Below are 17,049 nucleotides of genomic sequence, written 5' to 3'. Positions count from 1 at the left end.
CAGTTACTACCCTTTTCCATTCTTGTTTGTGATCAGAGTAACAAAAGTGCGCTCTTGTATATTTTGTAGGGAAATACCTGAATGTTGTCCGTGAATGTGGCAGGGATGTTCCATGCCCTGTGGCTAAAGAGATTCTCTACACCCTGAAGGAACGGGCATATGTGGAACAGATTGAGCAGGCCTACAGCTATGCCAGCAAACTGCTACTAGACTTCCTTATGGAGGAAAAGGAGCTGGTGGCACGCCTGAGGTATGTGCAACCACCGAACACTGAGATCCTTGATTTCTCAGGATCCCCTAAATCGTTGCAGCCTAGCACGTAACTATATATAAGCTTCCCCTTCTTCTCTTAGGATCGCTGCTGTTATTTCTCTAGCAGCAAAGCCTATTTCTCTGCTTAACCATATTCCAACTGCATAGGATGTATCCCAGCTTTGGTGTGCTTGTATTACTGCAGTAGCTGAACCTGTTAACTGCATTGCTGGAACATCTCTCATACACCAATACCATCACTCCTCTCTGTACTTTTCCAGAGTTATTACACAAGAAGTGTGCACTTTGATGAGTTTACACTTGGTTCTGAACATCCGAAAGCTGCCTCTGCCCCTTGGGCCACCCTCATTACAACAGAAATATTCTAACCATGGTATCTGGGGCAGGGTTCTATAGAAGATTCACTGCTGAAGCAAGGTGCAATAAATACTCTGTACACTAGTTAAAGTTATGGTGTAGTAGTGCTAAAGGAAGATTGAGAATTGGCAAACAACATTTTGGAAGGGGTTGGCATTTCTCTAGGAAAAGGGAGAGTGTTGAATACCCAATGGTTAACTGACGGACGGGAGGTGGGGCAGCTTTTGGATGTTCAGAACCAACTGTAAACACATCAAAGTGCGCACTTCTCGTGTAATGAAACCAAAGAGGAGATTATGTAATACAATTCCAGTCCTCCAACTGGTTCAGTTTTTGTTCTATGGATTTACGCATATATATACACACAATTGTTCTTTATAGCTCAGTCTATTCAGAAGAGATTCTGTAGGGCCAGCTTCATTTCTTTCAATTGCAAATCAGACCCAGTCATCTGTATCATCCATTCTCTAAAAAAGCTTGTGAAGCATGTAAAGTATGTGTGTAAATTTTACAATGATGTTCGCTAATTCAAACATTTACTAAACATGTTGTTTTACCTGCATACATGAAATTACAAGGACACATGACTATATACATTAAGTATTTTCTTGTACTTGTGGTGTGCGTACTTCCAGAATGTACACGCTGTACAGTTTTCACATGGAACATGGCCTTTAAAATGGGGCTTCCCACATTGATTAAATAGTCAGTGGCTGCTTCATTGTGGCACGTGATGCTCTCACCAGTTTTGTTGCAAACTCTTGTGCTTTCTAAAAGCAAACAAGGGCTTCTGAAATGTGGAATCCAACGCCCGTAAAAGATAACCATTTTTTTTAAATGTTCCCCTTTGTCAGTGCTAAATTTACAAAATGTGGTCACACGTTGGTCAGCATTCTTTTTAGCCTGTAACAAAATATCACAATTTGTATATCATGTACTCTTTCTGCTTTGCATGAGTTTTAATGCATAGCCCCTACTTAATATTCTGGCTTGTAGATTATCAGCTTGAATGTTGAAATCACTTTTGTGTACAATTCGTACGGATTCATAGGAACATCCCATATGATGGCAAATTCAGCAGAAGTGCTTTCGGATGATGACGTGTAAAGAGCAGTGTGGTGTTTCTGTCAGTTATTTTATGGAATGCACCTATTTCTAAAAGCTTTCTTTTTTTAAAGATAATCAAATCCAAGAAAAGTATTTTCTGTGGGCTAGAGTGACATGAATTTCAAATTGGGGTCCGAGTTATTTACCCATAACAAACTCATTCAAATCAACAAAATATATATTTCAAATGGATTTACCCTTGAGAATATATGTTTCTTGAAAAGCAGACAAAAACAAGTTTCGAGTGAAAGAACAACCTGTTGCGCTGCCATTTGTTCGATTATAGTAGTCCTGCTTAAACTTCAAGGAACTATTCTTCACGACTAATGTGGCACAATTCATTATAAAGTCCCTGTGGACATTGAAGAGCAGATCGATTATCTAGGACTGGTCTAAATAGATCAATGGCCCTATCTTGGGGTATGTTTGTCTATAAGGACACAATGTCGACATGAGACACCTTCCACTATATGCATAACGTCCCGTGTATCCATAAGGTAAGTCTTTATACTTGTCACTAATGGTTTAATGAAGAAATCTCCATATTGGGGTTCCAAAATTACCCAGAACCCGTCCCTATTAGGTAGCCCAGGGTATTAGTTGCATTCTTATTTATTCTTTTGGCAGTACATAAAACATCCGCGTCCATCCATCCGATGAGTTAATAAACCCAAATTCTTTTCTTGATAGAATACCTTGAAGTGCCGAGTTAGAAAGATTCTTGATAGTTTGTTTTATATCATTAATTGGATTGCTCAGAAGTCTAGATTAGTGCCCTGATAGTGATATCATTATGTCTGCGTCATATTTATCAGCATCCCTGATTACAATGCCACTGCCCTTACCAGCAGGCTTATTAACAATAGCGCAGTCATTCTGCAGAGCGTAAATCGCTTCAAATTCAGAACGTGTCAAGTTGGGTTTGTAGGATCTAATTCTAGAGTTAATGATTTCCACCACTTCTGACATCACAATCTTTTCGAAGGTTATAACGAAGATCAGACGTTTTAGGGGTAAATGTCGCAATGGGTCGCATTTCTGTCACGTCTGTATTCCTTTCTAGATCACGTTCAGGCAAAACATTTTTTGTCTAATTTTCAGAAGAATGGTTTAACTTCTGTGACTAGTTGGATCTTACTCGGTGTCTGTGTGGGAACAAAAGTAAGTCCAAGGCCGAGGTCTGCCAATTCATCTTTAATGAAAATTTGCGAGGGTAGATTGAAAATAGCTAAGTTGTTTACCGACGCGGGTATGCTCTTGAAACATGTGTTCTTGTGTTTGAGGTTCTTGATATGACCAGCGTTGTTGAAACCGAGAACCCTTGGCCCAAAGTGTTTGTAAAGTCCCAAATAGACACCATTGGACTTACTACCAGAGTCAGTGTGGTTATTTGTGGTGGGTCACCCCGTCACATCAGTGAAAGCATTCTTGGAGTCCTGTCAGTCACCAAGGCAATATATGGTGCACGAGTTGTAAGAATGTTTTTTTTTTTTAAATAAAATCTTAAATCTTTTACCTAGTCCCTGGCACCAGTGGCAGCTGTTGTATTTTTTTAATTACAATGGTGGAAATATTTGCCGCAAATATGCAAGAGCTGTAGCTAGGGACCCCGAACCAACGAAAAAGGTTTTGAGAGGGTTCTCACCTCGAGAAAATGTTTTCAATAATGGGTTGAAATGGTGCATTATACAGTGCACTTTGTGTGATAAATTGGGTTAAAAGCCACACAGTTTGAAGCTGTTTTGTAGGGTAACTCACAAAAAAATCCAGTAGATGCAAGCCACCAACAGATCAACGGAGCATTTTCATGACACCTTTCCACACAATATACTCCAATATAAAAATGCATGTTATTGCTGCCTTTTCCCATTAATTTTCATGTTGGCTGCCCCAATATATGCCAGTGTTCCCATATGAGAACATACTCATGTTTGCTTTGCTCATGATGCCAGTAATAATACTATAAGAAAATATGTCGAAGCTGGTGCTGCCAATATGTCAGTACCTCCACGTAAGATCATACACCTTTTGGCTTTGCCATTCCTAATGCATGCCACAATAAGAAAACCTGTCCAAACTGGCAGCACAAACCTAGGCCAGTCTAGACACGCAATAGCACTTATCATGCTTGCTTTATCATAGATGCGAAGTACAAAATGGCATGCCACAATAGGAAATGGCTAGACTGGATGCACCAAAATGCCAGTCTGGCCACATAGGTAAGCATCAAGTTGGCTTTGCCCATAAATGCCAGTAAAACATGCCATTTCACTTTGAGAAAATATCAACAGTGCTCCAGTGCCCCGTGTCCCTTTGGTGCTTTGCACGCACACCATCTCATTCCTACCCATTCACCCACTGGTCAGCATTCACATTGCATTCTGCACACTCCTATAAATACGTGCATACACATGCACGCACACATATATCCATAGATACACATCCGACACGCACACATAATACACACATGCACATTTCAAAAAGGCTTTCTTACCAGTCTCCTGTCCAATGTCGGACCGCTGGACTCTATGCTCAGTCTTCACTCCAGGATTCTTGCTCCCACAATCCACTCGGACTCGAACCATTGTTCCTATCTGACATGTGCAGAGGACCCAGAGGTGGATCACCCCCTTCCCACACGCCAGCTAGCTCCCACTGCAGTCAGTCACAGCCCAGTCCGTCCCTGACTTAAGCCACAGTAAGGGATGAGGTGTTTCCCCCCCCCCCCCCGGACATAGGGCGGCAGGACCCCCCCCCCCCCTCGTCCATGCACTGTGGGGGTCCCCACTGCATCAATGGGTCCCATCGATTTCCCTTTACACAAAAGGAAATTCGGGTTTAGCTGTGGTATTGAGTTTCTACTCAGTACTTCCTGCCAGCAACCGTGGTGGCTTTGGCGCACCACAGTCTGAGGGGCTTCAGGTCTCTCGGGGTGTAGAACATAGAGCTGCATCCCCAGTGAAGACTTAGATTAAGACTCACTAGGGAAAAGGACAGTGCTCCAATACAGGAAAAGCTATAACTAGAGGCACATGACAGAGCTACAGTCTAGGGCTTTTGGCATAACAATCCTCTGTCGTCTCTTGTTATGACCGAGACCCCGGGGATTAAATAGGTAAGTGAGAAAAAGGGGTTTGTGTTGGAATTTTAACTCACTGTCAGTCATGCCCAGAGATCTTCCCTGAAATAGTGGACGTAGGTGTCCTCCAGAATAATTTATTAGTACTAAGTAGTACTAAGACACCAAGTCTGATTTAAACCCTCTGGGATATGACCTATAGTACAGGGAAATAGTGTTAACATGTTATTCGGCAAAGTCAGCTCTTTAGGTTAAAAAAAGATGCTAGGCACTGTAGACCTTTCATATCAAAATTGCACAGTGTATGAGTAAATCCGTCGACTAGCGGCATGCTTTATTACCAGACGGCGCTTGGCATTCCTCAACCATCCTACATAACATTTTCCCAGGATTCCATCAACATTTCTTCCTTTACAGCATTAACTTTGCAGCGTGACCAACCTCTCTGCACAAGAATCGCAGTAAAATGGAGTCCGAGCAGGACAACTCAGCAACAGCAAATTACGATATAACTTGCCAGGTCCCCTCAGACAGACATACTGTGCCAGGGTGATTAAGTGTGCGGCTACACTTTTAATCAATTGTGGCTGTGTCTGAATATAATCAGGAAAACCCACATGCACTGCAGTGCTGTTATTGAGGTACAAATAGATCATGCTGTTAATCGCAGGGGTGTGTGAGAAACCAAAGGGTGTCTAGCTTACTAGTCCCCAGGGATCTCTCTCTCAGGTGTCCAGGGCACAGCCATCGCCTTTGGATCCAGACTCTGGGGGTTGACCAGTGCAGGAGGATTACCTGGGTTGGGGATCTTCCGGGAGTGGGGGTGAGGCAACCGATTGTGAGATGCGGTATCTCCCACTTTCCCGTGCCCATACCCCATCCTATATTGAAGGATTCCCCAATGTTCCCACTCTGTCCCACCCCCTTCCTAAGAGGCTAAGTCTTACATATCTCATTGGACATGTCCCGTTAATCAGGTCAGGCAAAGTCAGGCACTTGACCTTCATCACATACATCTGATACCCTTTAGCTCGCCCCACATGGATAAAAAGCGGAACAGAGACATGCTCTGAGTAAGGTGAGACACGGGAAGGAGCAGATCTTCAGGGCAAAGGCGAACCCACTGGAGCAGGACTGATCGAGGAACCAGAGCGAAGGGTAGGGAAACCCTGAAGATCCCTGCAGGTGTTGTTTCCTCCAGGAAACCGTGAAGGATACGTGGAGAAAGCCAAATCCCCGTCAAGAAGAAACCTGTATTGTGTTTCAAGGACGCCAGCGACCCTCCCGGGTGAACGACAGAGTTGGGTAGGCGAGGCCAAGCCTGTGGTATCAGCCTTGACTCGTGAATCAAAGCCGCATAGACAGGAAAGGAATGCACTCAACCGGTGAGTTAACGTAAGTCATGAAAGACCGGTTTGGGTCAAGGAAAGTTTGAAGCCTCAACAGTGTATCTCACAATTGAAGGATGCGCGCATGCTGATGAGACGCGAAAGAAAGCAAACCAGTAGTGAAGTTTTAAGTTACCGATAACTGTGAAGCCAGTGATGCAGAGTAGCGGAGTGGTCCGGCAAAAGGAAATAGCCCACTCGAAAGTCTCAGCCAAATGTTTGATGTCTTGTTATAAGGCGGCAAATTGAATGAACTCTGAAATGCGCAATGGTCAATATTAACCTGACGAAAGGGGACGTTTAAAGATGATTGCTTTAAGAGGAAGATTCCTTTCTAGTTGTGGTATGGAAATACCAAGACCAAGAGACACTGGGGCAAATAACATAAGGGAGAGCTGAAGTGAAAGTCGAAGTGGTCCTACTGCGGTCTATGGTAAAAGCCTTGCACATTCTAAAGTTTTCGACATTGGTGAAAGGTCTGAGCACGATTGAGGGAGACCGGAAACATGAAATAAGGTAGGGGAAGGGAACCCCTAACGATTGTGAATGAAGCTTGGGGAAGAGAACCCCTGCAAGTGCTATGATTGTGAGGTCTGAGGCCGGCTGAGAGAGACCCGCGTGAACTGTTGCTGCCTTGAGAGGTCCGAGCCCGACGGAGGGAGAACTACATGAAATTTTGTTGAACTGTAAAAGAACTTTTAGAAAACTAGAATAAGTGACTTTAACATGGAAGGCCAAGCGTCCCTCGACCCACGTTTTGAACTGCCTTTTTTTAATAATCTGAGCCAGAGGGTGTCGTCCTGTTTACGGGGGCTGCCTTACTCTGTGCTTTCCAGCGTGGGAGGAGAGCTGACTCGGCCACCTTGATCATTTATGTTATAACACTGACATTCCTTTGCATACACATTCCCCATTACACACTTTTGGTATAAGAGATAGGGCAGGCATTGGGTTTTGTTAGTATAGGCCATTTTGATTTGACAAAGACTAACTAAGACTGTGTTTTCTTTATTATTTGATGGTAGAGACTACTCCCATCGTAGCTATAGGGCAAAGTAGGAGTTTTTCGAAATCCAAAGAATTTAGTAAAGGTTTTGAAACTTGTAACTCTTGAGTCATTGTCATACTTGTGATACCATGCCTCCTTTACAGGTGCGAAAGGTAAGTAACGATCAGCTGTAAAATATGCACCTGGAAAAAGCAGGAGGAGATGTGACTTGTTCACACTAAGAGATAGCGGTCTGATTTTGATTTATCGGAAACCCAGATTTATTTTACTACTGATCAGGAGCTGTACAAATGTGCAAAAAATGACCCTCTGAGCTTGACAAACATTCTGCACTTACATTACCTCGGTCTTCTTGCTCTCCAATCTTAGGCTGTTTGGTTCCATTAAGTCAGAAATGGGATCTGTAACCACCTGAAATCGCTGAGTGACTTAGTCTATCTCTGGACGTCCAATTGGATGAGGAGTTGGGTGTCATCCACAGGTCAGAAGGATAAAGCCAAAAGACTGGATGAACTCTACCATCAGACTTATATGAATATTAAACAGTGGGGGAGAGGGGCCCTGGGAAACGCCACAAAAACTGGGTGGGACTGTGAGCCTATAAGTCATGAAGGCGGTGAGCCAGTCTAGGGCAACACCACAAACATTAAAGGAGCTTGTCCATGTTTCTTTTTTCATTTGTTGACCGGTTTGCATGATTAAAAGGGGGAAAAGACTAGAAAGAAAAATGTTTAAAATCTATACAAAAGATTGATAGCACCTTAAACGTTGGCGTTATAAAACACCAAAAAAATGATTTGTTTAGCTTAGTTCACTAGTTTTAAATGATTTAGCGCTTAAATACATTTCAAAATACCATATTGCCCACAAGTATCAAACTGTCATTCCTGTCTTTTATTTATTTGTTTTTCCTTTCAACTTCTCGAGGAAGAAAGCCATAATCAACACACCGTTGAGAACATTGTTAGAAGATTGCTCTCTGCCTCTGTATTCATGCTATGAGAGGAGTCAGCGCTGTGAGAAACATGAAGCTGTCTCCCTGACTAGTCCCCGGGGATCTGTCATCGAGGTGGCCAGGACACCGCCATTGCTATTGGATCCAGTTCATGGGGGTGGACCAGTGAGGGAGGATCACCTGGATTGGGGGTACTCTGTGAGTGGAAGTGGGACACCGACTGGTGAGACGCGGTGTCCCCCTTCTTATAACACCTTTTCCCCATCCGACACGAACATGTTCGCACACCACGAAAGATGGACAAACACCAGAGCTGTTTACCTGACACGTCCCACCACAAGGGTCAGGCAAAGTCAGGCAATTGACCAGTATCACACACACCTGACGCCCCTTTCCCTTCCCCACAGGGATAAAAGGTGGAGAACGAGAGCACAATACGAGCAAGGCAGACCGCACAACGAGAGTGTTAACTCAGCACAACAGTTCAAGAGGAGGAGAAAGACGGGGCAAATCCAGAGGGAGTTTAGGAGGGAAGCAAACTTGCCCTTTCGAGCCAGGCATGTGAAACCTCCACGGAAGGAATAGTAAGACCGCGAACAATAGCCAGCGTGTGTTGCAGCAGATGTCAACGGTACAAAGGGGCCCTACTCCGCTGATAACCAAGCCGGGGAGAGGCGCTTACCACCATGGTGCGGCCTTGACTCCAGAGACTAGAAAAGGCCAAGCCGTTCATCACAGCCGGTGAGTCGCGGGGAGAACCAATAAGAAACCAAACTGTGTTGATACGAAAGGGGAAAATCAGCTGTAGAGGAGTCGGGCACCACGTGGGTGCTCACTCGGGAAACTCTGGGCGATTACCCTATTGTTGAAACTACCGTTACCAGAAGGCCTTAGGAAAGGCGCGAAAGGGGTCAAAGTGGTCTTACAGGGGTCTAGTAAAATCCTTTGTACAGTCAAAAGCCTTTGACCGACAGATGATTGTGAAGCTAAGGGAAGTGAATCCTGCATTGTAAGAACTGTTCAAGAAACTGGGTGATTGACAGAAGTTGGCAAGAGTGAACCCGACCGAGGGATGAAGATACAGAGGGGGCGAAGCCAAAAGTCCCAATGAAGTGTGTTGACGAGAGTGACCATGGCAGAGGGATGTCCACAGTGAACCGTTTAAGATTTGTGAATGTCACAGATGAGATTAAGTTGAAAGCCGTAGTGAACCTGACACAGGGAAGCTAATATTCGAGAAGGGTTTTAGCCCAGAAGAAGGGTTATCAAGGGGTGAAAAGGCATCGCCCAATGTAGAAGCAGAAAGGAACTTTTGTTTATTATTTTGGAATACATCAGGTTCTCGGAGGCAAGAGACTTTTTTATAGAAAAGAGACTTAACCACCGAAGGCTCTGATAAACTGAGAGTGGAACTGTTGGCTCTTGCTGGGAAAACTGGAGCGTGTGCTGTGTTCCGGAGTCCCGCCTTGTCCCGTGCTCAAAATTTGGGGAAGGAAGACCCTGACTACTGCATTCGGACTTATTATTTGGGAACACTTCTTTCTTTCTTGTGAACCTTATCCCACACTCTTTGTTTGTATTTAGTGTAAGGAATGGCAATAGGTTTTTCTTAGTTTAGGCCCTTTTATTTTGACAAGATGCCACTAGGACTAGGACTTCCTTATTATTATTTGATGGCTGTAGCTTGCTCCCATCTTAGATTTATGTTTAGATTAGGCGTTTTTACAACCTGCATATACAGTTTAATAAACACCCTTGAACTTTGATCACTTGTTTCTGTAACTGTTGCCACCATGCGTTCCTTACACAGCCCACAACCAAGCAACACATGTCACGCACGCCCACTTTACTTAGTCGTAACGATGCAGAGCAGCCATGGTTAAACTGTCAGTAGGGGCACAGTGTTAGCAAAACGCACAGTAAACACTTTAGAACATTGAAGAAAGTATTGTTTATAAAATATATTACTTATTGAATTGAACAGTACTACCAAGAAGTAGTAGCTTTCTACCATTTCTGGGTAAACCAAGCTTACCTTCCATTTAAAGTTGATACATCCCCTTTCAAAAATTCACATGTGTAGCTTTTTAAAAAAAATGTATAGTTCTATCATTATCTCTATAGAATTGGCAAAGAGCCCTGATACATTGTTGTAGTTTGAGCTGTTAAAATGCTACTCTCTGCATACATTAGAAATTCCTGTTGCTGTGCATCCAACTATTATGGGAAAATGAAAACTCATGTCAGTTTATTTTTTTATTATTATTTATTTAGACACTTGGTGGAAATAAAACATTGCAGGCATCGCAGTCCATGATAGATTACATGTATCGTATAAGGCATTCATACATTCGGTTATTCATTTTTCATTTTCCATAAACCCCAGTCCTCTTCTCTATGGTAGGGGTTGGAGGCCACTCTGTCACGTAGGTACTTGCGGAAAGACTCCCAGATATCTTTGGGATGGTAATTACTGGGTAATGAGTGACACATACCTCTTCCAAGTCATTCGCCCAAAGCTCGTCCGACTTCCACATCTCCACTGTGGGAGGCAACCTCTGTTTCAAGCCCATGTCAGTTGTAAAGGCAAGTCCGGAGGACACAAATTTACTTGCAATAAAGCAAAAACACAACCCAGTTTTAGCATCTTTTTTCATATGAATCTCTATTGTGTTTTCTTTATTTTTTGTTTTTTGGGGACTCACAGTATTTTATACTTCACTTGTTTGACTTACCTCCTCATTCATTCATCTTGCTGTATGCTGCTTTGGTAAATCATTTTAGATGAGTTAGATTAAATTTATTGTAGCGCTTTCCCGCAATTACCGTTGTATTTTTATAACCTAAATGGTCTGTGATAGGAACCATCCTTTTTTGAACTACAACTCCCATACCTTTTTGTAGTTCAATAGCACTTTAAAGACGTCAGGCGCGTCAGCGCCGGCGCGTCTAAGATAGTTTGTTTCAGGTATATAAGCCCTGCTGACTGTCTCTCGGTTGATTCCTTCCTTTTGTACACTATGTTGCTAAAACCTTGCTGCTAAACTGTCTAGGCCTCATTTCTATTTTTAAGCATATTGTCTGTTTGAATTGTAGTGAATTTTAAAAACTAGAAATATTGTAACTAAATTGTTTTATATGCATTGCCCTCAGGTAGAAGCTATTCTGAGTTAGATTAAATTGATTGTAGCGCGTTCCTGCAATTACCGCTATATATGCGGTCTGTGATAGGAGCCAATCCTTTTTTGATCTAAAATTCCTATACCTTTTTGTAGTTCAATATCGCTCTAAAGACGTCAGGCCCATCACGTGTGCGGTGAGACGGTTCCACAGTCATTACTCCGCCCATTAATCATTGACGATGCATGGTGTCAAAAAATCTATGATAGTTTTGTTCAGAAAGTAAGTCAATATCAAGTGTGTAATGCACACACTGTACAGTTTACAGGCTTTGAACCTAAGATTATTAGCACTGAGGGGGACAGTGCAGTTAATGTGTTTGTTCTTGAGCAGGTCACAGTCCATGAAGTGTCAGCAACAATTGCTAAAATGAAACCTACATCGTGTAAGGGAGATATTTTTCCAGCCTCATATTTTAAGGAATACTTCACTACCATTGCACCGTCTGTCATGTCATTCATTAACCGCTCTTTCCAGGAAGGGCTAGTTCCTGATTACATCAAGGATGCCTGGATCGCTCCTCTGTTGAAGGAGGGTCTAGACCCAAACAAGCCTGCTAATTACAGGCCCATAACCAATGTACCTTTCCTGTTAAAGATCATAGACAAGATTGCTTGCACACAGTACAAAGCTTTTGTAGAAGAGAGGGGAATTTTGGCTAAAGGTCAGTCGGGCTTTAGGAAGAAGAATGGGACCGAAACTGCCTTGGTGGATGTCAAATCTTGTGTGTTTGAAATTGTGGATTGAGGCAGTTTGGTCTTGCTTTTGTTGTTAGACCTGTCCGCCGCCTTTGACTTGGTGAACCACGTTATGATGGCGGACAGGCTGGCTAAGGTCGGCAACTGTTATGAACTGGTTTAGATACTTTCTTGGACCAAGGAAGCTTAAGGTTGTTAGGGGGGATCTTTCAGTTCCAACAGTCACAACTTAGCTGTGGAGTACCACAGGGTTCCTGTGCCTCTGCTATACAATATTTACTCCAAACCCTTGTTCGATATTCTAGTTGGTCTGGTTGTCAAGTTCGCTAACTATGTGGATGACACTCAGATCATTCTGGTGCTCTCTGGATCCGATGAAGCAGACTTACTGAAAGTGGGCAAGGCCTTTGATGCTGTAAAAGCATGGATGGTCGAGAATTTTCTTACATTACATGATAAGAAATGGAGATTCTGATTCATGGGAGCACTGCGAAGCTGAAGAATCTGGATACCCAATATGAGGCTTTCTCAATAGGGGGTACTAGAATACAGGTCTCCGACCATGACATACATTTTAGTAAATGTGTCTCACATGAGCTCCTGCTGTGCCTATACGACACAGCTGCTTTGACAGATGTGTTCGTATCTATCAGAGGAAAACAGGATCCTGATTGCAACAGCTACAAACACTAGGTGGGATTATTGCAATGGGCTACTGGTTGGCTCCTCGCAGGCAAACTTAAAGAGGCTGCAGACCATTCAAAATAGTGCGGTCAGAGCCGTATGTGGCCTGAAGCATAAAGATCATGTTACCACTGCACGCAGGGAGCTGCATTGGCTCCCTGTTCACCAGAGGATTCTCTTTAAAGCATCATTACCTCCATACTTACGGGACATCTCTCCGTTCTGTGGGACGGGACCGGAGCACTTTGTAAAAAGCATCCCAAAAAATGTTTTAAAAAATGTGTCCTTCCTCTCTTTCTTCGCGGGGCCCAGCACGCGGCTGTAACCCCGCCCACCTTGGCTCTGCCCTGCGCATCGCCCATCAGTCCTTTTCTCTGCTCGTTCGGGACTGGACGCACTTGCATCCTCGGAAGATTTTCTTCTCTTTTTTCCTCTCTGGCTCTCGCTAGCGATCGTGTACTGGTCTGTCTGTCGTTCAAACTAAACTTTCCAGACTGTTCATCATGTCTCCGTCGTTTCGCGAGGGCGGATCCCCATCCTCTTTGCTTAGAGTACTTGGGTCCGGATCACCGTTGGGACTCCTGTTTTTACTGCAACTCCCTTTCGGTCCAGGCACTTCAACGTCGGTTGGAGCGGTGGGAGGAGGTGTTCCGACAAACTCCTCCTTCACATTTTCAGGCGTTCATCGACGAGAAGAAAAAACGCCCGGTAAATTCTTTACTTTTCAGAGCACCCCGGCCGGGGGATACCTTTCCTCCGAGGGGGCTGTTTGTAGACGCAGTTCTACTTAATCGTGGGATACCAGAGCCTGCTCTGAGGCCTCTGTCGGCTTCCCTCAAAAATAAGACCGGGGTGCGCCCCGAGTCCTTGGTGGGGCTTGCTGTTACCGAACGGATGTTCGAGGCCCGCGCGGATAAGGCTGTCACCGGATGTGGGTCCGAGGTCCCTCTTTCAGAGGCTAAAGTTACCAACATTTCTGAGAGGCCTGGCAAGGCCTTACCGGTGAAGGCTGTTTCTCACCGTTCCCGCTATTGCGGCAACACCAGATCTGTTGAGGGGGGCAAAGAAGGAAAGCTCTTCTTTTACCGGCAAGGCTGAGGTCCTTCCTGGGAAGGCTGATTTGGCGGTTGGAATGCCACAGAAACATTCCAGGCCTCACAGTACCGGCTCTGCCGAGGTTCCTTATGTTAAGGCTAAAGTTAAGACCCCTGATCCATCGACGGGGACCCCTGCCTCACTTCCTCACGTGCTGCAGTTCCCCTCAGACGATGACAAAATGGCGCCCGTTCCCGCCACGACCGCAGCGGCCATTTTGGGTGCTACCCCTACAACTACGCCATCGGCCTCGGGTGTAGGGCTGGGTTCCTTGGGTGAACAGAGTCCCTTGTGCACATCCTTATCGGCCAGTTTATGACTGGAACGCCCGGATGCCTCTTCCGCACAATATTTCGTTGCCTGCGGGGTCGGCACCTTTGATTTATGTGGATACGTCAGTGGAGGGGCCTGTGTGGCACCCTTCCCCGTTACGTCCCTGGATTTGTGCACCTCGTGAGAGGCCTCCTCAGGTTCCGAAGCAGTCTCCGGGGGAGGGCTTTTTCGGTACTTTTCAAACGTTAATGCGTACCGACCCCATGAGGGAATATTTCAAAGGGCTTTTCAGGGAGATATGTCCACCGCGCCTCCGGCTCCACCCGTTCCTCCGGTGGTTCCTCCGGTGGTTCCTCCGGTGGTTCCGCCGGCGCCTCCCTTGCCTGCGGTGCCTCCCCCGACTCTTCCGCCTTTGCTCCCATTGTCCCCTCTGGACAAGGCAGCGCCCGACACGGTTCAGCAGGATCCTGACCTGTCATATGAAGTGCAGGGCGATCAGGACAATGAGGACCTGCCCTGCTCTATTAGAGCTTTTCATGACCGGGTACTGGACATGATGTGCTTCTTAGATGTTCCGGTGCCCGAGGCACCCGCTCCGCAGGAGGGTGTGCTTTCTGGGGCCTTCACCCTGTCTCCTTTGGAGCGTACCGGCCTGTTCTTGCAGAAGGACGTTCTGGCTGTGGTCCGCAGGGTCTGGGAAAAGCCACACTCAGGACTTTTTGTCAATAAGAAGATTGACGCGAGATACAGGCTGCATTCTTCGGAAGAGGCGGCCTTGTCGTCTTGTCTGCCCCCCTCCTCCACAGTGGTGGCCGTGGCCACTTTGCAATCCAGGCCTGCAGCATCCTCTTCCACAACAGCTACTCAGGTTCTGGGAAAGGAGGACAAGCTCCTTGACTCCCTTGGGAGGAAAATCTTTGCCAACTCGGCCTTGCAGCTCAGGCAGGCCAATGCCAAATTGGTATTAGTGGGAGCTAATATGCGGATGTGGAAAGGTCTGTCGGAGTTTGAGGAGTTTATCCCGGTCGAGAAGCTGGAAGACTTTAAAGCGGGCCTATCTGACGCCAGGGTCTTGGCCCAGGATCTCCTGGAGGCTGCGGCCCATCATCGGGGCCTTATGCTGGGGGTTGATACCTCACTGCAGGCGTGGTTGCATGCAACTAAATTCTCAAAAGAAGTGCAGGACAAGGTGTTGGACCTTCCGTTTGATGGGAAGGAGCTCTTTCATTCTACAACAGATGTAGAGCTCACCAAGACGAAGGATAGCACTCAGACAGTCCTTGTTGATCCTGGTTAAGACTCCTTTCAAAACCCAGAGACCGTTGTCGCAAAGTCGACCTTCCTCTGGCTTTAGGGGCTTCCTCGACCACAAATCTCGCAGAGTGGATACTCCTGTGGGGTACAACCGCCGTAGGCAACAACGGACTCGGTTTTTCTCCCTCTCCTCAGCTTCCTCCTCAGGTTCAGGTGGCAACACCACCGATAAACCTGCTAAATTAGGGTTTTCCGCGCTCGCACGAGACCCCGGTGGGAGGACGCATTGCATCTCATTGGGAGGCGTGGCAGACCATCACAGAAGACAGATGGGTCTTGTCAGTCGCTCGGGCGGGCTTCCGCTTACCTCTACCCCCTACCCCACCCCTCAACCCTCCTTTTCAGCTGTCGGGCTCACCCTCCTTCAAAGCCGAGGTTCAGAAACTTCTGCACCTCAGAGTTGTGGAACCCGTTCCTCTTGGGGAGCGAGGGGAGGGCTTCTATTCCTGGCTGTTTACGGTCCCCAAACCCAACCAGGCTGGCCTGCGCGCCATCCTAGACCTTTCCCAGTTCAATCTTTTCCTACCCCAAGAGAAATTCAAGATGATCACGCCCAGCCAGATACGGTCCTCCTTGCAGATGGGCAATTGGCTAAGTGTGGTGGATCTTCAGGATGCGTACATGCATATCCTGATTGGAACCCACACAGGAGATATCTCCGCTTCTCTTTGGGAGAGGAGCACTTCCAGTTTTGAGTGCTTCCTTTTGGCCCCAGCTCGGGGCCGCGTGTCTTCACAAAGATGATGTCGGTGATTGCGGCCCATCTTCGTCTCCAGGGTATCCATGTGTATCCATATTTGGACGACTGGCTCTTACGCAGCCCTTGTCCGCTGGCAGCAGCGGGCAATCTCCAGTCTCTCCTTCAGCTCCTGTTCCATCTTGGGCTGTCAGTGAACTGGCAGAAATCTTCCATGCCGGTCTCGCAGGACCTGATTTCCCTGGGTTTTCGCTGGAACACGATCAACCGCAGAGTGTACCTGACCGGGGACAGAATGGCAGATCTGTTAGCCACGTGTCAGATGTTTGCGCAGTCAGAGAGCATGTCGGCCTGGTGGTTCCAGTGGCTTCTGGGCCTCATTGCCTCGTGTGTTCTGGCTCTTCCTCTCGCTCGTCTCAAGATGAGACGGACCCAGATGGCTCTTCGGAGTTCCTGGCGTCAGGCTGTGGACCGGGATTCCAAGCTGATAATGATTCCGGATTCCATGAGAGTGGACCTGGAATGGTGGTCATCTCTCCCGCCGCCGCAGCTACAGTTTCTAATTCTCAGGTACACCTACACTCTGCTTCTTACTTACCCTGTTCCTTGTTTACACGCTTTTCACTAACTTTGGCCTCACTTCTGCAGATCGAAACTGGATCTCGTCCAGCACATGATCACGTGTTAGACATTTAACTCCCTTGAAGACTATACATCTGATACTGACTCTGAACCCTTTACCTCGTTTGGCTACACACCACACGCGAGGTAACCTTTTATTTTTGCTAGCACTGGCAGTCAACTCAACACGTGATACCACATTACTTCACTCATTATCTATTTCTTTCCTTTTCTATTTTCATATTTCAACTCAATCTGCATTCTTCCTTTTATGGGTATGTAATTATTATTTTTTCATTTATTTGTTATGTATTTACTT

At 45.8% G+C, this 17,049-nt stretch overlaps 1 protein-coding gene across 4 annotated transcripts in view; it reads left to right on the top strand.

Moving 5' to 3' along the window:
* The window catches only part of TUBGCP2 (tubulin gamma complex component 2), a 704,444-nt gene that overhangs the window by 339,200 nt on the left and 348,195 nt on the right, over positions 1-17,049 (top strand). For all 4 annotated transcript variants that reach the window (XM_069611057.1, XM_069611056.1, XM_069611059.1 and 1 more), the window contains one exon: positions 70-250. In XM_069611057.1, coding sequence (XP_069467158.1) covers positions 70-250 — 181 coding nt within the window. The remainder of the gene's footprint in view (positions 1-69; positions 251-17,049) is intronic.

This window comes from Ambystoma mexicanum, chromosome 8 (genome assembly GCF_040938575.1).
Source record: "Ambystoma mexicanum isolate Mex_15411 chromosome 8, UKY_AmexF1_1, whole genome shotgun sequence".
NCBI classification, from domain to species: domain Eukaryota; kingdom Metazoa; phylum Chordata; class Amphibia; order Caudata; family Ambystomatidae; genus Ambystoma; species Ambystoma mexicanum.
This window is presented reverse-complemented; position numbering and strand designations above follow the sequence as displayed.